Source organism: Osmia bicornis, chromosome 15 (assembly GCF_907164935.1).
Source record: "Osmia bicornis bicornis chromosome 15, iOsmBic2.1, whole genome shotgun sequence".
Classification (NCBI taxonomy): domain Eukaryota; kingdom Metazoa; phylum Arthropoda; class Insecta; order Hymenoptera; family Megachilidae; genus Osmia; species Osmia bicornis.
Genome location: NC_060230.1, coordinates 4155946 through 4178456, shown reverse-complemented (window position 1 = coordinate 4178456; position 22511 = coordinate 4155946). Strand labels below are relative to the sequence as shown.

The 22511-nt window shown below is 40.0% G+C and overlaps 1 protein-coding gene across 1 annotated transcript; it reads left to right on the top strand.

Moving 5' to 3' along the window:
• The first annotated feature begins 235 nt into the window (after positions 1–235).
• On the top strand, positions 236–3008 carry LOC114877374 (4-coumarate--CoA ligase 3-like). Its single transcript, XM_029189883.2, has 8 exons — positions 236–390; positions 707–829; positions 902–1109; positions 1263–1747; positions 1802–1979; positions 2058–2282; positions 2348–2577; positions 2655–3008. Exons 1-8 carry the CDS (start codon positions 352–354, stop codon positions 2808–2810), a joined length of 1644 nt encoding a protein of 547 aa, XP_029045716.2. The 5' UTR covers positions 236–351; the 3' UTR covers positions 2811–3008.
• The last annotated feature ends 19503 nt before the right edge of the window (positions 3009–22511 follow it).

Here is a 22511-nt window from a genome sequence, read left to right as displayed (position 1 = left end):
GCACGCGTTCGAATGAAACAGCACACATATTCATGAACCAATCGACTACAGATAACAAATCATCGACTATGTAGAATTTGTAAGCCAGGAATGAGCGCCTTAGCAATCACGGATATGTTGTAATCAAATAAACAAGTTCGAGACTCGGCATTTCTCGACCCTGTCAGAAAGTAAACAAATGATATCTACTTATAACGCTATAAAACACTGAGAAACTGTTAAATTGTTCAGAATTCGAAACATCATACAGTTAAACGGACACCACGTGAAGCCGTATGTCGAACGGTATCGACGTCTCCGAAAGTAACAAAAATATTTTCTGTAAATTGATAAAAGAAATAAAAGTTAAAGATGATGAACGGGACGAAACACGATCCGCATAAGAATCAGGTAGGTGTTTGCAAACGATATTACGTAAGTAATTCGTAGCATTCGGGTGTAAGTTGTTTTATTGTTTTTATTTTTTTTTTTCTCTCCCTCTTTTTTTTTGAATCAATTGAATTTGGCTTCATCAGGGTTAGATAAGCTACGCTGATAAATGAATAAATTAAACGTTGATAGTAAAAACGAAATCAAGAGTTACGAATTATGCGTAAGATTGGTTCAACGAGTTTCGGACTGAAATAAGTTTACAGATAAATAAAAAGCAACATAAAAGATGATATTTCAAGAAATATAGTCTGTTTTGTATTCGTATCTCGTTTAGGCGAATTTCACCATCAAGGACAATATTCTTATCGGAAAAAAAATGGTACACCCTGAGACGCATAACAATGTCGGGGACATAATCCTGGAAATTTTTCAGAAGAAACCAGATCTAGTGGGACAGGTACAACTTTAACCGATATTGTTGGTCTACCTATATCCTAAATTAAACGTCCTTCATTGGTGCACGTTTTAGATAGACGCCGCTACAGGGAAGCAAGTTACGTATAGAGAAATGAGAGAGAGAACTATAAAGTGTGCAATTTGGTTGAAAGAACAAGGAATCAAACCAGGAGACGTAGTGGGCATTTGTACCTCTTGTCATTTCGACAATTACGTCCCCTTCCTGGCCTCCATATACATCGGTGCCATTTGTGCCGTGGAGTATCACGAATTACCTACACGTAATCAATTCTTTTGTCACTTTCTATCTTTTTTAACTTGCAATATACGTATACCTATAATAACAGAAATATTTCAACTCAATGTTGAAGATAAGTAACATATGTACCCCTAGATCTGAAGTGTCCTGAAGAAATTGTTCAACTCTGTTTCAGGTGTTTTTCAGCATTTTCTAAGTACAGTCTCGCCGAAAGTGATTTTCCTCCACGAATTTGCGGTAGAGAATTTCGATGCTGCACAGAACGAGCTGAATACGAAAATACAAAGAATAGTGTTCGAAGACGGAGTCCCTAACGAAGTGTCTCTGAATGATATTTTAAAAAACAGAAAGTTGTCCGAGGTGGAGAAATTTCGTTGCGCAAAGATCGAGGATCCAAAGCAGACAGTCATGTACATCGGGACTTCTGGTTCGACTGGGACGCCAAAAATGGCGGAACTGAGTCACCTGAGCTTCAAGACGATGCTGCACCCAGACTATGCCATTTTCGCAAAAGACAGTGTTTCTTTGTGCATAGCAGGTTTACGATGGATTTATTGCATCTTATTCATGATGGAAGCGTTTCGCGGTAATTCAACCAGAGTCATCGTCGACGATTACAAAGAAGCGAAATATTACGGTGAAGTGATAAAAAAATATAAGGTAAATTGACTCGCTTTGATATTTAGGTCAAGCGATGACGGAATCTCGTTTCAGGTGGAATATTACGGAGCGGACACAAATCAGATCAGACAAATCTACAAGTTGGGCTTAATAGAACTGTATCGTTCGACGAACCTGAAGACTATCAGGTTTGGTGGCTCCCCGTTCAGTCGTGACATTCACAAAGCGATGAACGAACTTCTACCACGAATAAATCTTTTGCAAGCATACGGTACTCTCTTTTTCTTTCGCCTGCTATCAATGTAAGATAGATGAACAGGAATTAGGTATCCGGCGAACTTTGTTTCAGGTTCGACCGACGTTGGGAACTGCATCACCGGGCAAACGAACAAAAATTTTAAACCTGGTGGCTGCGGTTACGTTCGAGAGGGTGTCAAAGTCAAAATCGTCAGCACGGAAACGGGAGAGGCGTTAGGCCCGAATAAACAGGGAGAGATCTGTGTAATGACAGACACGCAGCTAAAAGGATATCTGAAGAATCCTGAGGCGACTAAAAAAGCTATCGATTCGAAAGGTTTGTCTCTATTAACGTATCGCTAAACATTTTCCGTATTGCGAGCACGTTATTTGTTTCGTTAGGATGGGTTCACACTGGTGACATCGGTTACTACGACGATGACGGAGAGGTGTTCATAGTTGGCAGGATGTCGGATTTTATCAAGTACAAAGACTGTTGTCTATCGGTCACGGAAATGGAGACTATTCTTGAACGACATCCTTCGGTGTATAGAGCGGCAGTGGTAGCCGTACCGGCTGAACTCGAGGGAGAACTTCCGGTTGCTTTCGTGATCAAAGTACCGAACAAGGAGGTAATTATTTGCAACAATGTTCACGTTTAATTTGTGATTATTTAAATTATATAAATTTTCATCGTCTTTAATTCCAGGTAACTGAAAGCGAACTGATGAAACACTTTGAAAGTAATATGCCTGATTATTACACTCTGAGCGATGTCAAATTTTTGGGCAAAATTCCGACCACCAATACCGGAAAAGTTGCTAAAAACGAATTGAAACAAAAGTTGAGCAACGGAATGCTCTAACTTGGCGTGTTTATTTAAAACGCTAAAGAAAACTACTTATCGGCAGAATTTTTCAAGGAACAAAACAATTTCGGCATATGTATCAATGAACAGTGAATTTCTCAATCATGCTCCTGTTATTTCGCTTCATCGTTCTTGATTGTTGTTTCATAAAACGTTCACGCTGTTTTTTTAACACAAATATACGGTAGAATAATAGATCTTTTTCGAATGAAAAGCACCCTGCCGGGAAACCTTTCTATTTTCCATCTGTACGTTTTTAAAGCGGAAAATAAAGCAATGAAATGTAGCGAAGCAAAGAAAAGAGAACAGAATCGAGAATGTAGAGTTGGAGAGGTACAAAACGTAACAATGCAACGTTTATGCGTTGCAATTCGATTTGCCGACAAAGCGGTAGCAAAGAGTAAAATCATTACTCCCGTTTCCATTGGTTGTTGCTGATTTGTCGAGAATATATGCAATGTACACGTGTTGAACATCGTAATCAATTGAAATACACTTTTCTGTATAACAAATATTGTATCAAATAAAGCTACCTTTTTACAGTTTTCCATTGTTTCATTTAACGAATTTTTGATTTATTTGCATTAAATTTTGAAAACAGTGCATTCTGTTCATAAGATCAGGCACGAAGTACATATAATGACAAATATGTGTAATAAGTACGTAAAAATAGAAATTCCATAAAACGGTTATTTTCATCACACAAAAACTACGATACTTTCAGAAAACAACGATTTCAATTAGTCGAATAAAATAATTAAACATTCCTCCTGTTAAAATCTTCCCATTTCCCGACACTTTTGTCTCGTCTCTTTTGCGTATTGTTCATTTCCTTCGAAGCGTACCAGCAAACGGTCCGTATTGTTTGATGGTATTAATGTCAGGAACGTTTTCACAGCATTATTCGGTTTTTCAGGGGAGTATTCGCTTCTTTTCTCCCCATTGTGAAGGTTTAATGCTTCGACGCGACGCGACGATATCGTGATAATCCGGTCGGATTAGATCGCTTTTCAATGTATTCCATCGAAGAATCTTTATTCGCGATAAAAACAATTCGAATAATTGTTCATTTCATCGGTGTCGAGTTTTTTTGTTAAACACTATTCCTGATAACAGCTAATAAGAAAAATATACATATACCGTCTTCTTAATTTTACGAAGGATATCCGTCGTCGCGACGCGTCGCGTCGGTGAATCAATACTTGTTCGGTTCAAGTAGAGTGTACCAGGTAGACGTTCGTGGATTCGCAAGTTTTTCACGTTTCTTCCAAAGGAAAAGTTACTTCCCGCTAATGCCGCACGTTGGCATACATATTTATTTATTCGTACGGCAAGATGAAGATTTCTCATCGGTCGTTTCTGGTTCGCGTTTCAATAGTTCGCTTCTCATAGACCTCCTCCGCCCAGATCTACTTTCTGCTCTTCCTTCTTACCCCCCGTTCACCGCTAGCCCCGCTCATTTTCAATGGGCTTGACACGAGCGTGGAAATCCCTCGAGAAACTTTCGAGACGCTACCCTTCTTTAAAAACTTCCCTCCCTCGCGAGCGAACTCGTTTCGAAGACCAAACCAAAATCCAATCGATTTTCAAACGTTAGCAACAACCTTAACTCGACTGTTTTCCTGGAATTTAACGCTTTTGAAATTTTGAAATTCGATATATCTCTCTTGTGATTTTTCACGCAAGTAACAATTCTAATGGTAAACATAGACGATTAAAAATCTATACGGTATTCTTTGTTTAAAGTTCAGAGAATTTATTCCAACGCGTCGTGGAAATTATAAATTATTATTTATTGTTAGTTACTGTTATAGCGAAAACACTGATAACTCGCTGGAAAAAGGATTTCGCTAGAAAACGGTTTGTTTATCGGCGAACAGCTGAAGGCTAGAGAAACTAACGTGTTGTGCACGAGGGTGAAACAAGTCAAGCATGATATGTTCTAATTCAGAGTAATAAAATGACCTAGTTATAGCACGTGTGATCGCATATTGTTTCTTTTTATCTTTGACAAGCAGACCCGTTGGATTCGACTGTTTCCGGCATCGACACCAGTTGTATTCGAAAAATCATAAGAATACCGTTTCGTTTCTATCGCTCTGAAGTTGCAAAGTCAGAAGCATAGTTCTCAAAGTTGAAGGCTGACCCCAAATTTCTTAATAATTTTTTTCCAGAAAAGAAAAGAAAATAAAAGAATAGAAATTCTTCAAAATCTTAGTTGTCGCCTTTCTCTTTATGAATATTTCTGTTGTTTTAAATCACGAATCAGATAAAAAGGGTGCAAATGAAACACCAACCTGCAAGATTGTTATTTCCATGAAACATAATACACTTGACGCGTGTGTTATCCAAGACAGAGAACTTGCCTGTCGAGTTTCAAGTAAAGTTCTCCTCGCGAATGGGAAAGCAGCCTTATCCCCGAGTCGAGCGATTACATCGGCCGTTAACTATGCTCGTACCTTCTCATCTCGTATACCATTACGTACATACATTCTCAGCCAATTGCTCGCATTATCCAAGAAAACAACGTTACTGGCAACTTATCCACAGGGATCTACAACGACACTAGGTAAATCCTATTCCTACAATGAAACGTTTCACAGCATTGTTGCAACTAACGTTTCAACCTTTCCCAGCCCTGTTCCGTCACGCCGCGTTGCTTCAATTGCCAAGAGACAATAATCTACCGTTCGCATAATCGCGTTTCACTACGAGCCAATCCTTACAATCTTGCCTCCAATTCAATTATGTTTCTCGATTCGCGAAACTAATCAAACGGTGAATTCTTATTTAAGGCTAACTGAATACCGTTTCACACGATCGAAACGTTGTAAAATAAAACTCGCGGAGAAATAAACGGCGCTTCGATTGCTATTGTAGAAACATACCGTCGCGTCGGATAGATAGGAAAATTTCGATATCAATTTTTTCAATATTTGATAGTTTGATAGCGTAGCAATCGTGATTCATTTGAAACCGGACTCGGCTCGAATCGGCTGCAGCTTGAATCGATCACGCGTATAAATATATGTATCTATCCGTGGATTCATGAACGACCGACCAATATTACTATTTGAATACGGGTCATCGTTCTCTTTTTCTGGCGGGCGAGCAAAAAAAATGTTCCAAATATTTCGCAACGTTAATGGCCAAGCAGGGTTGAATTGTAAATCATCCGTGAATAACGCGCGAATGGGAAAACAAGATTCGAATGTACGTATATTTTCAGGAAAAATGTTTTACTGCGAATAACGTATTGGGTTACAAATTTTAAAGGTTTAGAACCTGCGAACATAAAAATAAAAAAAACTTGGTGTCAGCGGAAAATAATAATGGAATATAAATAAATTTATAAATTTTTAAACTTGAAGGGTAGGTGTTCATAATGGAGCGACAAGGTATTGTACCTACACCGAAGTGACTGAATTTCTCCATATCTGAGTTAGATATCAATTGTAAACGCGTAATAAATAGCTCGTAATCGCTCGTTCAGATTAAGCGTCGCTGGAACATCTGAGACTAAAGCCCATAAGGAAATGAGCCGGCTCGGCCGACATTGCTCACGCGGCAACCAATCTCTATCAACGTCTGTACGGCGTATTATGCCAGTCCCTGTGTATGCATGCCACTTTCGTCGTAGAAATTACCTAATCCCTCATCGTGAGTTCCCTTCTGCTTCACCAGCATCCAATTTCCATCTCAGTCTCGTCGCATTCAACGGTGTTTCCGCAGCTGCATCGAATTTCGCGCGATAAATCGATACAATTCGAAGGATACTATTCTTAATTTTTACCTTATACCTTATCTCTCGACAGCAATTTCAATTGTTTACAATTTTATTTGGATTTAAAAAATCAAACTGAAAATCGAAAATACGAAATAGAATTCTAAGACCAACGTTTGATTTCTTTAAAAAACGGAACGAAAATGGTAAATATCGATAAATAGCCTGAAAATAATTTAAATAATTTTACTTTTCGCGAATAGTTTTACGCTGAACAAAGGCAAACTTAAGAAGCCAAGTTCTAGCTGCTTTCGACGTAGATGGTTTTAGGTCTAATGAGGTGTAAGAGCGCCGACAGGAATACGGAGGGGTTGAATGGGTCAACGAGGCGTAAGACTACGACCACCGTTGAGAAAATACGCGACAGCTAGGGAGAAAACGATTTTCAGCTAGATTTCTCGATTTTCAAAGCACAGTTGCTTTACATGGTATATACACCGTGTCGCAAATTTTCTAATTTCAAACACTACTTTCTATATGTTATTATCGATTACAAAATACGTCCATTACAAATGATTTCGATGAAATAAGGAATGGGCAATGTAATTTATGAACGTGGCTTAATGAGTTCGTTAAAAATTTTCCTGGTTAAATATCTAATAACCAGATAGTTGCAAATCAACTAATTCATCCTTCTAACCCTACCAATATATGTAAATATTTACATACATACATGTATAAAACGCGTAGACAAATCGATAGATTTGCGAGAACTCGAGCGAATGCAGCTCAACGTACTTGGTGAACCGTGAACGAACGAAATTAGCGATCGAATCGAATTGTCTCTTCGAAATGGCACAACCCTTATCCGTTTTACCCAGCAACTCGCTGCGACGCGTTTCACGCGACCAGAGACAATATGTACCCGACGCACCATCCATTATGCGGGCCCATTATTCAAATTTCTGACCACTGAACTACAAATATCATTACCATGCTCTTCCACTCTTTTCATTCGCAACGATTCGCTCTTTCCACTCAACCTTTCCCGGACAACACGCGATTGCCGCGTTTGTTACACCTTACAACTCGAAGAAGAAAAAAAAAAAAAGAAGTAACATGAAAAATCGAACGCTTTTGTTTTTTATTTTCCACCGAAGAGATCCTCTTATCGCGTGATCCAACTAACCACCTTTATTTTTCTTCCGCGTCATCGTGCTTACCAGCGAAACAAATGTGTACGTGTGTTGATAACGAATGTGTGCCGGTACGAGTGTAAAATAACGTTTTCCTGATTACCTGTTAAATAGCCATATCCTGATTATTTTGTATTCCTGCGCGAGGGAAATGGTAAAATGTTGTTTGAATACAAGTTTTATGTTGCAATTCACTGAATAGGTGGATTTAGTATGTTGTTCGGGTAACGTCTTTTGAAATGTAGTTCACAGTTAAAGCTACGTCGGTACGTTTAAATACGATTTAAAGGCTGTTTCAGTGAATCGTGCGACCACTCGTGATCACGACGCGCTAACCAAAGTGACCTAAAACGCCAGCCGCGGCCTCTAATTACAACTAGTACGAATTAGTAGCGCCGGCCGCTCGGAATTTGCCCGCTAATGCCAGGAAAACATGAAACGCCACTTTTCCGTTGGAAAACTGAAATGCTTCCAGAACAGTGATGCTGTTTAAACTTAACTCTCGGGATATCAAGTAAAAATCTTGTTTGACGATGTACATACATCGTTTTGCGGATTCAACAGGATGCTAGTTCTACCGAAGTCGCTATTACTACTTGGTAATTGGTAGTAATTACGAAAGTGAAATCAAAATTATGTAAAACTTGTTCGGAACAATTATAATGCAATCTAAATCTTGTATCAATATAATAAATAAACAAGTAAAATCAAAGTTGCGGAAAATATTATTGAAATTCCATGCGCGAAACGTAAAGGATTTCCTTTCCTCGACGACTTTGCGTCAACATTTTCAACCTCGGTTATCTTCTTGTACGTTTTACAAATGCCTTCTCGATGGAATATATCTTCAGAAATGTCAACAACGAGAACTCATCCATTGTTAAACTGACTTTTAAAACGACTAAATTTATTGCTCGAGTATCCTTGGCACGTTAAAAAAATATATATTGGTCTCAGGTCGAACCGAAAAAGAATTTGCAAAACAAGAAATAATTTTACTCCAACGTTCTATACCTTCTTTAATCGATTTCAACCATTGTGCTTCGAATCACCTTCAACGATTAAGAGAGAATTTAGAGGTAGTACTTAACATTCTTAATAACCAGTGCAGGATACCGAGAGGTACTCATTAGAAGGAAATTTCCTTGCCACTGGATTCATTATCGATTCATATTTCTAGCCAGATTGCAGGTCCATTAGAGGATTCAGAAAATTCCGTGTAATATATTCCTGCCGGCTGATTCGAGTCTGCTCGAGCGTGGTACAGATGAAATCGCGATTTATGTATTCCTGATCGTAGAAATCGTGGCTTCGCGTCTGTCGTCGTGAAACGCGTACATTCACGATTCGTGACCTATCGTACCAGAGGAAACTCGTGAATAGATGAAAAAAAGAATGATTGAACATCGTTAAAAATTATTGAAACTAATCGTCCTAAAGGATGGAGCAGTGAATTTTTTCGAAAAATTCTCTGTAACAACACCATCTTTCTTTCCTCCGAAAAGTTTACGAAATTATATATTCGTGAACCACCGAATAAAACGTCTGGCAGAGCTCGTGTCTTCAAACTTTGAACTCTGACCACAAGTTGTCTGTGTTTCTGACAGTACTGTGCGAAATGCAACCGGCTCACCTGCCAAACTCAATGGTTCAGAAAGTTTGCAAACTATGAAATATTAGAAATAGCTGATTTTCCTACAGAGAGAAACTCGTTCGATCGATAGAATCGTTGGTGTTCAATTGAAATTCAAACCAATATCTTTGTACTTACTTACGGTCTGTAAATTTTAATCCTTCCGTTCCAAATACAATACATAGATATAGATACGAATACAGTTTTTAATGAAAAAGAAAAAAAGAAGAAAAAACAGTGATCTTATTCTTTGCAATAATTTGTCAATTACACAGACCGATAAGAAATGGAAAGTAAATTAATAGCTTAAATCCATTTCACTGATTTATCGATGAAACATCATACCTGTCGTCAAACTTCAGTCTAACAGTCTTACAAACGCAGACACGACTAACTGGATCATGCTAGACGAGTCCACCGAGTTCTAACCACTTTATGAATGTGGTAACCTAACACGAGATTGCACTACCTAGCAGAAGGTTGTCAGCGATCTCACTTTTGCAACCTCTCCAGCTTTTCTCTTCGACGTTTACCTCTTCGCATCACCCTTTCTTTCCTCCTTTCTCTCGCGTCTCGTATAATTTTCAAGTATCTGATCCAGTGAAAAAGGAACATGTTTCTTTCTCTCCTTTTTTTCATAATGATCGTCCGAAAATTTTCAGCCGATCTAGTATACAATTGAAATCAATTCATAGCTCTGGTAGAGGACGAGATAATTAGGAACAAGGAAGATTTAGAAATAGCGCGTTGAAAGGTAAAATTATCTGGATGAAACGCGACATTGAACAAGCCCAAATAATCTCGAACGGTATAATTTCGATATTGAGTTAGCTAGCAGAGGAAACGTGCTCGTCATCTCATCGATCGATTGAGAATGCACCGCCATTAAAACTTCAAGCAACCAAATAATCTCGTTTCACAGTATTCAAAAATTCCCGTTCAATCTTCATTCCGATTCTCTAAGCACCCTGTTCCACGAAGTGACGTTCATGGAACGGAAATAAGACGATCTTCAGTGAAGACGTTTCAACGAGCAAATACGTATAATAATAAGGTTCTTCTAGAAAAAATGTCGAGATTCGAGCAGGCTTTGATCGCTCGTCGATAATGCATCGAAAAGTTAGCTGTAGAACTAGCTAGACGTTCGGATTGAATTCGGATACCGAAGTGAAAAATACAGGTACCGTGAAAATAAGAAAGGCTCGCGAGGATGACACCACTTCCCTCTTACTGGCTACATCCTTCGGGAAATCTAAGATTTCTCTACGTAGGTATGTCCCTTCCGATCGTGAGATTGTCCTGTAGGAAGTATCAGTGCAGCTCGTTGGTCGTGCAATTGCTGTCACGCGTGACAAGAAATTCAAAAGAAATGATAGTCAAATAATCAAATAGAAATGATCAAAGAAGCTTATCTTCGACTACCATTCGTTTATTTAAACTTTATCACCACTCGAGCTGTTGAAAATCACGAAGAACTAAAAGTCTTTTGATAGACGAGAAGGCAACGTATAGAATGGCGCAAATCGTAAAATTTAATAGTTTCATTAGATAATAATGGTACGTTACAGCTCTGTAGAAAATGGCACGAAGAGAGTCCAAGGATGGTCGAGATCTTACCCGTATGATCAAGTAATATCGTGCCTGTTTTACGAAGTAGTCTCGAGAGCGAATAGAAGAGAACAGAACGGATCATTCGGCCAGCTCAATTTCGCTAAGTAAAAGGATCCAACGTGAACGAGTAATAATGCTCACCTCTGAGCTTTCCTGGATCTTCCTTTTCGACTTCTCCTTCGTAGATAGTTAAATAGCAGAGGTCGAATATACAAGGCTTCTAACGCGACTAGTCCACGGCTTTCATCGACCCGAGGCTTCATCTTCCGACCGGATGACTCGGTCCGCCATTAATTATCCTAAACCTGGCATCGTACGGCGCCAATAAAGCGCGAATTTCTCGATTCATGCTGTAACGTCGCGAAAATAATCGCTCGATTACCACCAACTACGAATACCTTAACCGTTATCTTCCCTTTTACACGCTTTTTTAATTTAGTCTGGAAAATCAAGCAGCATTAATTACGCTTCCTTTTAAATTATGTAATTACTCGAGAGTTAGAAAAGACTTGGGCAAGCAAAATCGAAAATTGAAAAAAAAAAGGGCTGCAGAGAGCTTTGTGTTCAAGGAACAATTTGATCGAGGACTTTCAAATCGAACTAGATCCAAAGCTGGCTTCTCGCTATTTTCCTCGCTGCCTTCTGATATCCCATTTACGGGCACCTCGTTGCGCAACCATCATTCCGGCCGGTGAATTCGCCGGTTTGCGGAAAGGAAACGCTTAATTGCCAGCAGCAATTAAGGGTCCACGGTGTGGCATCGAAGAGTCGCATACCGCGCGGATAATTTCTCTGTGGCTGAGCAATCGGCTTTACACAAGCAGCTATAATTCGATCGTCTCTCTGATTACACGGCCGAACTACACAGTTCCGTCTCGTTTTAGCTGTTAGCTCGTCTCTTTGAGTCCAACTAATTACCCGCTTACGATTCTACCTAAATACAAACTCCTTACAAACGACGGGAAGGAAATTAAAGAAATTTTCAGGAAATAAAAAGGAAGTATTGCTTAATTTTTTTTTCGACTAATTTCACCTAAATACCTATGCTAATTACTTCGTCTTCCATTCTGTTTATGTACACACGTATACCTATTTCATGGAAAAGATTCACTTTCTACAAATTGTATGAAACTAAATGAATTTCAAATTTATCAAGTGTACACTCTCCACTGGCTTCGACTGTAAATTTAAATTATGTCCAGCGGTAGTTGAGCGGTAGTTCAGCGGAAAACGATCGGTCACGTTTGTCCGGGAGAACTGGTGCTGCACAGGCAGCAAATTCAAATAATCGAATTCATAAAGTCAGCAGCGTAGTCTGCTTTATGTTCCCTGTCGAACCGTCTACCTTCTTTCTTCGTACTTCCTACCATCCCTTTCTTCTCTATCGACTACTCTACGTCTTCCAACAGGATTTCCATCTAACCCGAACATCTACCTTTCGTCCTTCTATGATCTGACATTTAACGTACTTCGTTAAAGCAATCGCTCGGATACTTTGTAAGCTTCCTATTAACTCTTATTGCTCCTATTAACGTTCCTTCTTACGAAACTCGCTCTCGTCTTACCGTCGTCCTTTGTTGGATACAACGTCTCCGTGAATAACTAAATTAAATAGGCGGCCACGGGCTTGAAATTGCTATATTTTCCAACCCGAAAGATGAATCGCTCTTTGATCCGTGTTTTCCAATTAACATCCCCATTTTCCTTCAAATTCCTTTGTATCAGTTTCACTGTTTTCAGGTCCTTTAACCGTCTTCCTAATGAAATTAGCCATAATTCTGGAGAAATAGTCGGGATATTTTCCTCCTGGGCATGATTTATCCTCGGCAAGTCGACAAGACTCCAAACGGTATTAACTTTGAGGCTGTCTATGCTTCCGTCGGCCATTCTTCCGGTATAAGCAGGCTAGTCCGCCCATAATTAATGTCAATTAATTTTGACGAAGGAAAATTACGACGTTACGTTTGTTGATTAGGTATACACGATAGAAGAATTTTTCGTTGTTGTTAAAGAAATAACGAGAGCGGTTTTGAGAAAATTTCATTCTGAAATATTCCTTAATTTTATCAGTTGAGTAGGCAGCACGCTCCACGACGCGTGAATAATATCGACCGATCTACTTTGAAGAAAAGGAACGGCGAGGACTAAAGAAATTTCTCTCGACGAGCAACGTTTCGTCCTTGTTATTTCTTTTTCTCAAGCAGCTTCTTCTTCGTTTCCCTTTCCTGGCAAACGACGGAAGTTGAAACGGCTGCGCGGAAAAATGGTGCCTCGCGACGGAAATTGATACTCGTGCCCTTTAATTTTCGACCGTTCCAAGGGATCGGGTCGTTCATGCTAGAAGGAACCCTTGGATAATCGATCGATTCCGAGTCGCAATACCGTCGATGGCTCGAAAAGGTAGTCGCGGAAAGTGAGTTCTTAAATTTAATATCCGAAAGATTTGCAGCTCTCTAATGTTGAGAACAAAGGAAATTTCGAAACATCCTGTATAGATAGTAGAAATTTTAATATTTAAGACAAAGAACAAGTAAAATAATTTTCTTCAAGAAGGGATGAAAATTCCCGCTTCTTTTTCTTTAATTTGAGAACACACAAATGAGTAACGCGTTAATTAGTATTGACTTAAAGCCGGAAGCGTTCGAGTGTTGGCGAACTTTCGAACGTCGAAAGAGCGTCGACGACAGACGAACGAGTTTTCATGGGGGTGGTTGATGTCTCGAGGATAAAAAACTTTAAAGCGTTTAAAAATTTCATTGGACCGCGCCAGTGTGTATATACTTTCCAAGATTCTTCGATGCAACCCACTTCCACCATAATAACAAGAAAGTTTCGCTTTTAATGCCACTCGAGCGAAATCGAAGTTTGCTCTCGGCTCGGCCTTGCGTACGGATAAATGCAGTTTCGTGATTTCGAATTACCGCGCTACCACTTGCTTTTCTTCTCTCTGTATGCTCGCAGCTACCGATCCGGAAGTAAGAGGACGAGTCTTTGAGGTTTCCCTCCGTTTATGGCACGGTTTCATGATTCTATGTGCTTTTAAGAGTAATTTCAATGAACGCCACTGAACGATCCTTCTGTTGGTACTTATCGTTGAAATTTTCTTTAGAATTGTACCGATTCGTTTGTTATCGTCATTTCCATTTCATTGATAAGAGTTACACGGTATTAATGTACAAAGTATTAAGAACCTGATAAATGAATGTTATAATTCAATGAGAATTATCATAATAAATTATCTCGAAATATCTATCAGAAATTGTATCAACTGATAGATATATATATAAATTTTTTACCTGATTTCAAAACCTGATCTGTCAGAAAATATGTATCCCCGTTGATACTGTTCAAAAAAATGATCTACATTTATTTCCCTTCTTCCCTTATCGACAACATTGTTCGTTCTCGCCTTGAGGCTGAAAGAACAAATGTCCGCTATCTGTTTTGTACTTTTTATCCGTAAACAAAAATAGCGAAAAATCAGAGGCACGGATGCAGGAATTAGTAAGCCGTGGCTTTGATGCAGCAACGTGAATTAAAGCCGACGTAATCGAGCCTCGTGGCTCGAATGCGTACGAAAAATAGAATAGAGAAAAAATAAAAACAAAAATAAAAATAAAACGAGCGACAAGTTCGGTGCGAGTGCACGAAGCGATTCGAGTTTCAAATCCACTTTGACGAACAGAGGGAAATTAAAAAAAAAAAAAAAAAAAAAACCCAATTGAACCGCGACGGCAATGCCATGGATTCATCGTTGCTTCGATCAGACAGTGTCGGATGTACCAGGATCATTCCGATACATTCGATTTACGTAGGTGATCGGCCGAGCAGACGGTGGTTTTCGCTGAGGGATAAAATAAATTCTACGCGTTTCCGAGTATCGCGATCAAACGCGTTTACCTGCACGATTAATTAACGAGCGAACCGTCTATGTAGACACGCGTTCCATTCCGAAAAAGAGTTATCGCTATCGCACCCCTATTCTTCTCGCTAGAAGATATTTTACACTGCTTCAAATTTAACGCCAGAAATTTTGGAATTTTAGAATATTAATTTCATTCTATCAAATTATTTGAACCATTTGAATCATTTATCATCATTATATTAAGAAATTAATACGATATTTAATATCTTTAATACGTTCACCGTCATAATAAAAATGACTACATTAAAATCTCATAGAACATTCCCCGCAACAATTAATAATCATCCGTAAAGATTTTCTTCATGGAAAATGCAGGTGAGTTTGGTGAAAAGAGTAGAGCGTCGTGTCGCACAATTATCAACGGCCACAAATGCCGGTCGTTAGTCGAATTCCTGGTTCTATTTATCAAATAAACTGGTCGCGCGAAGCGTTTTACACTGGACAATCATATTTTATCGGGGCGGCAGGAGGACGAGCATTTGTCGACGGTTGCATCGACACCGCGACTGCCAGATACGTGTCCTATCGTCGATTGGCCCATTGTAACGTTCACACGATGCATTATTTTCTTGCAAATGAATCTTTTCGGGCACGATTAAATGCCGACAGTGGTGCGGTTTTGTCGGCTACCTTCGCGTGTCGCGTTCAACGGCTACAAATGACGTTACCGAACGGATTGATCGATCGGTTGATTAACGTTTCATCGGTGTTACGCGTGTTCGGTTCGAATAAAAGGCGAAAGTAATTCGGTGATTCCGCGCCAGATTCAATGCGAATCAATCGACCGATAAATTTACCAAACGCTTCGATGACGAACCGTTCCAACGAACAATTTCGAAACAATGGAAAACGGTTTTTGAACATTTTTTCACACAGCCCGTTCGCTGGTCGTTTCAGGGAACATCGGTTTACCGTTTGTTTAGGACTGAAAGACGGATGAAAATTAATCGTAGATTAGGTTCCTCCATTGTGTTCAACGTATACAACTATCAATCGCAAATTATTTTTTGTTTTCATACTTTACTATAAGGTTTGTGACGAAATTATTGGCATTCATCGCTTTATCGTAAACTTGAAAAAATAATTTAATTATTGTTCCGTGAAGTGAACGAACACTTGTGTAAATCGGTGGTTGGTAAGAGTATCGCGTGGCCGCACACGAGGGTTGCAGCGTGTGTGCGCAAGTGCATGCGAGTTGGCAGGCCGGCGTGAAAGGGTTGCGGGAAGACTATAAGGGGTCGAATGAAAACCGAGCGAGCCGGAAGACCGCTCGTTACGGCAGCTTAAGGTGTTCGCAGTCCGCTCACGCGAAGCTCATTAACGATCGAAGAGGAGGGAAAGTGGAATAATTAATTTCGCTGGGTAAAGAACGAGCGGTGGTGACGACGGCGACGGCACAGTTTGCAAGAGTTATATAATTCACTCGTCTATTCTAGAGAGTCAACGAGGAGGCAGTATATAGACGAGTCGTTCCTTTACATTTTCCATTTCTACCCGTTCGCGATTCGCGATCGCGAATTTTCCACGCTCCTCGATTTTCATTTACGTAACAACTTCCACGGCTAATCCTCTCGCCTGCACGATCGTTAAGGAAGATATGTGGATAAGAATGTTCGAAGCGAACGAGAAGCACAAACAAGAAGTTTGGATGATTCGGATCGTAAATAATTGACGATTTATAGTTTGAATTTCATCGTTATTCATTTTGCTGGAAATTAGTAAATTCCAACAGCGCTTGGAAATTACGAATGCTTTTCAATTATGATTTTGGTACGAACAATGGACGTAGATTCAAACTATTTCCCGTTTCACACGAATTCCTCTCGTAATAAAATAAACTAATTTAAGGAAGAGAAGTTGCGGATTAAACGATCAAGTATCCGCCAAGAGAAATCTCTGAAACTTTCTGAAGTAAGTATTCAAGAACAAAGTGTCTGGTTCGAGTTTGATCGGCTCTGCTGGATTTCAGATAATAATGAGCTCGTAGCTGTCGTCGTGGATAAATGTCGCTTATAAACTCATCGTCAGGGAAACGACGTGTATGCATAATTACGAAGCGTGGTAACAATAAATCATCGACGAGGAATAAACGTAATCGCGTTCATCGTTTACCTCTCGCGTGTTAATCTATCGCTCGTTGATCATTCGCCTCGGGCCCTGTATCTCTGGCTATGCAAATTTCACGCTTCAACGCGTGAACGAATATTCTTTAGGCAGGTCTGCTTCTTTTTTTTTCTTCTTCCTTTTTTACTTACACTTCGTACCGGTTAACGAGCCTTCGATCGACGAACGAGTCCCCGCCTTCGTCGTCTCTTTTACCAACGAGTAAGATGAAGAGTGCACACGTGGTTTTGCCCGCGTTTCAACGCCACCGGGATGCATTTTCCAACGTCTAGCAGCTTTCTTCGATCGCTTCTTCGATCAACGTGACGCTTTTTTGCGAATTAGGGAAAACTGCCGAAATAGAGAACGAGAAGAACAAGACAAGGCGTACGATCGCGTAATTTTCGTGCTTCAAGAATTTCTGAGCGTGTAATATTTGTTCATATTAAATCTTTCATTTTGCGAAAAATCAATTTTGATAATTCGTTTGATAATGGCACGATCTCTAATTGGCGTTCGCGTACAGGTTTTCTTCCTACTGCCATTTTTTTTTCTTTTTTTATTCGGCTAACGACGAAGAAATGGATTACTTGGATGAGCTAAAGTCTCGAATATTATTCTCCTTCGTTTTTTTACCCTCCCAACTTGCTACCCCTTCACGGCTGGCCTTTGCATCCTCTCAAAGTTTCTGCGACTGTCGCTTTGAAAGTGGCGGATAAGAAGAAAAGCTTTGGAATTATGGTAATCCGGTAGCTTGTCGAGGGTCTGCGACCAACTCAAACGATGTACGGCTTTATTTTTGAATTCTCGACACGAATGTCTCGACCGCTCTAAATCTTCTCAATTTGTTAGTCTAAGCGATCGTTTGTTCCTTTTTTTTTTATAACCCTGACACGTTCTCGCTTGTGTATCATAGGAATACTTTAACGATTTCAATGAAAGACCGAAGAAAAATTGTTTGAATTGAATTTTTCTTGAAAATGAAACATCGTTAAAACTGAGGTTAATGGAAAAAGAGGTTTCCAGAAAGCTGTACAAGAAACGTGTAGAGAAAAATTGAAATCAATTGATCAACATTATTCTAGGATACCTATGAATACGTGTACTCCGCTTAAACTAGCAGATAATCTCTGAAATTCCCTCTACTTATCCAACAAGTGTGCATGCGTGATAAAAATTCCACTCGTTGGTGAAATGTAAAATAATCTTCGGGTTACATCACGATTACCTCGCGGCTAAATTTAGATGGCGTTCGTTAAAGAACTCCGCGTTACAAGGGTGGTTTGCGTCAAGTACGGGAGACGGGAAATGTTGAAACTCGACATGCCAACCGAGAGCCAGAGAAAGAGGGAGATATATATACGTATACAACGTTAGAGAGCAAGAGGAAAAAACCACTGAATTTACTTCATCTAATCTGGCACAAGCACGCGGATGTTTTGCACGCGCGGTACGAGCGGAGAGACGTCAAACACGACTCGCTCGATGCACACCGTGCAATTAATTAATCGCGCCTGCACACTCTACCTCTTCCGTCTACGAGTATTTCGAAATTTCCAGCAATGCTTCCGTCGATCTTCCGCCCGTCACCCGACCAATTATTCCCAAATGAAACTTGAATTCTTCGTTAGTTCTGATTTACCGTTAAACGTTAGAAACAATCGATGGATTTCCTTACTTAACAACTGTTGTTCGATCGCGAAACAATTCTTCTCAACGCGTTAATCAACTGGAATGACACGCTATTCGAACATTCCTACAAACTTACAGTAGTTGTATGTATATTAATTGTCGTCGTTATTAAAGTTCACGATAAATACCACTATTTCGTTCCATTCGCGAAAACTATTTCACGGCTAGCCATTCGGTCGATGAAAGATGGTTTTGCGAATTTCCCAAAGGAGGGGGACAATTTCACGAACCATGGCAGACAGGAATTCGAACGAGCAGTGAGCTTAAAAATTAACGAATGAAATAACGAATGAAATAACGAACCCGTGAATTGAGGGCAAACGCGGTAATGAAATCGCGGACACACACTCGATATTTACTTCCATGCATATTCGATACGGGACATTTAAATATTAACGATATTAAAAAATTCGCAGTCGGAGCGAACGTGCATGGTTAATGCTATCATGATGGCCTGGGAATATTCAATATCGTTGCAATACTTCAAACGAAGAAGGAAATTGAAAAATAATAAACCTGCTATATTGTATCCCAGTTAAAAAGGAGCTCGAATCAAAATACAATCGATTCTTCGCAAAATTTTCAGTTTATATTAATCTCAAGTACTAAGAAAAATGTTCAATTCCCTGTTTTATCAATTTCAAAAGTATTCTCATTTCGATTTCGAAATATCCATCGAAATTGGCCAATTATCGATGAAAAAAATCAGACGATTTTCGAAACAAGAGGTCGTCCAGGTAACGAGACCTCCGGGTCAACAACGAGGCAAGGTTAATCCGATTATCGTGGTGGGTATAATTTTGGCGGTGCGGTTACCATCATTATCACAGGCGTTGTAGCCGCGTTTCACGCGGAAATTTCGACGCGATCGCTTATCTAGCCATGACAAAAGCGTTTCACCCGGCTCGACGTCTGTCACCGCTTCCTCGACCTATCGGTGTCGACGTATCATGTAATCGCGTCAGCGAACCTCGATGTTCCCAGCCACGTAGCTACCTAACGAGATATCCGAGATCTCCACTCGAGCTTACTCGCTTCTCCCAGAGTATACTCCGTCAAATTACCTTTAATGAAGCGAAAATTACCCACCAGTCGCGCTTTAAACTTTCACCCCTTCCGACGCTTCGCTTTTCGCCGCCATCTTTCTACTTCAAACCAACGAGTAATCGCTTTGATTCAATTTAGGAAGCTTGTCTACCTCGTGCTTCTAACAATTTCTTTTGTTTCTTTCTTTTTTTTTCTTCGAAATTTTCCGCAATGTTTCTCTTGAAAATTTATCGAAGATGGAATACCAAATGGTTGCCGCTATTCGAGTCTATCGAACATCCATTACAACGAATCAAGAGTGATCCTCGAGGTGGTTCTTGCACCTCTCCTTTTTCTTATACTTTCACCTTACCCTCTTCTCTCGTTATCTTCCACTTATTGCTTATATCTCGATCAAGAGGACAAAGTGTCCTCGTATTTCTTGTCGCCGGTCTTCTTCCTGTTACTCCAGGCAAAAAGGAGAAAAAGAACGCTGCGACACTGAGTTCATCCAAGAGCATTTTCACTTGCAGTCATCGAGATACCGGCGTTATTTACGCTTCTTCCCTCTCGGAAAAAATCGCGCAAATATATATATATATATGGTTGGCAATCTTGTTGGCGCGCAGCATCGTTCCAATAGACCAGTCGAATACAATGACCATTGACGCAGGACTTCGATCGATGGAACGAATATCGAGAACGGCTCCTCTGTGTACGTGGACCGAATTGATTCAACAAACTAGCGCGCTTCTACACATATTTAATTCACACGCGAGATGGAAGCTGGGAAAATCGTCACCCAGCGGAGAAAAATGTCGGATCAAAAGCTTCTGCGCTTCGAAATCTTTTTTAAGCCGATATAATGGAACTGCGTATCGAATATACTTTTCTAAGGATATATGTATCATACACACATATGCAGGCGTTAGAAGATCTACAGCAGAGGAACGCTTAAAAACGTGATGGAAGAGGTATTTTTTCGCGTAGAAAATTGGTGAAATTTGAAAATGAATAATAGTCGAATGGGACGGTGTGTAATAAATATGGAGAATACAAGAGAAGCGTTGAAAATGAAATGAAATTTTGCGAACGAATATTGGCTGCTCCTCGCTCTCGGTATAGAATCGTGCACTTTATTAACGTTTTTAGTAACATCTCTCGTTCTTGCAGGAAGGTTACGATAGGTATAACGATATTTCATTTCAAATTACGAGCGTATCGTCGTTGATTAATTTAAAAAGTCCCGCTTAAACAGAGAAAAAGCTGAGGCGTAGGTTAATAAGGACTCGAAGCTTTTTACACGAGTATACGATGGCTAGAGCATAACGATCAAATCGAGTAATTCTTCCAAATGATTTATTCCCTGTGACGTTATCTTTGAACGAATAAATTGCGAACGAGACGGGTGATGCATCAAAAACGTCATGGCATTTTTCGCTGTTCGTTTCAAGCAACGAAATCGGAACTTTGTTTTCCGTTCTGTTCGTTTGTCCCGGATATCCTTCGTCTTCTCCATGGGAACTCGTTAACGAACGAGCGAACAAACGAAGGAACGAACGTTTGAAAGGAGGAAGAAAGAAATTTCTCGTTTCTTTTTAATAATAATTTAAAAACGGCAACGTGGCGCACGAGACGACCGAGATGAGCCCGAGTTCGCGGACCATTAATTCTTCGGTCGGGGGTTGGCGGCAGATTGCGCGAGAAGAAAGCGGAGAAAGCGAAATTTACCGGAGGATAATTAAAAGTCTCGAACGAACAAGGAGCTAGCAGGAGGCTGTTTTCAGGCACGAGCTTCCCAGTACCGGCCTTTCCACAATAAGCGGCGAATTTGCTTTCGGGTAAATTGTCATTTAGCGCTCGCCACCAAGCCCAGCCAACTGCTTCCCGCGACCCGTTATTACCCGCCGGAAGTGAATTACAACTGCTAATTAATTTACGAAGGTGAATCTGCTCGTTCCCGTGCTCGTTACATCGGCCAATGAATTGAAACTGTGCAAACCGTCTCCTCGTGCTCGTTCGTGGTTAAACTACTCGTTTGTTGGAACGATACCGTGAATTAATCTCAATTCGAATAATTAATTGCTCGGCCGCTTCGCGCAACCGATTGTGAGACAATATTTCTTCTCGATCCTCGATCATCGTTTCCGTTCGATAACACCTATTGCTATTCCACTGGATTTGGTAGAACGATAAAACGTAACCTACAACGGAACAGATTCTGTCTGTATGCCAATAAGGACCAATAAGATCTATGCGTTTGCAAGATTATACGGATACAAAAATGATAAGATGATTTATAATTTAAATCCAACTGGAAACTTAACTTTTTGTATTTATAAATTAAAGTATGAAACTATTGTACTATGCCTCTGTTCGTGATAGGGTCACAATTCGATCATTCGACTAGTAGAACGCTGTAACCTATTTAGTAAGCGACGATAGAGAATAATCGAAGGAAGTAAAACGAAAGCGATTATACGCGGATGATGTGAAACAGAATCGAAACAATTTACTTGCCACGGTCTAGACGGCTCTAAATCCAGCCAGTTGGACAAGCAGCGTCGGTTATCGTTATCGAATGTCACATGCTCATCCGTCATACCGAGAGCCCGCGTGGAACAATGAAATTATACCCACTGTGAAATATCGGTTGCAAACTGGAAACGAGCCGATTTCGACGACCGTTTGTGGATTTATGGTACTCGTTATCAGCGGCACCGTTTGTCCTAACGATTATGGAAAACGACCTCGTTTCGATACCGGGGGCTTCTCAAAATTGCGCCAA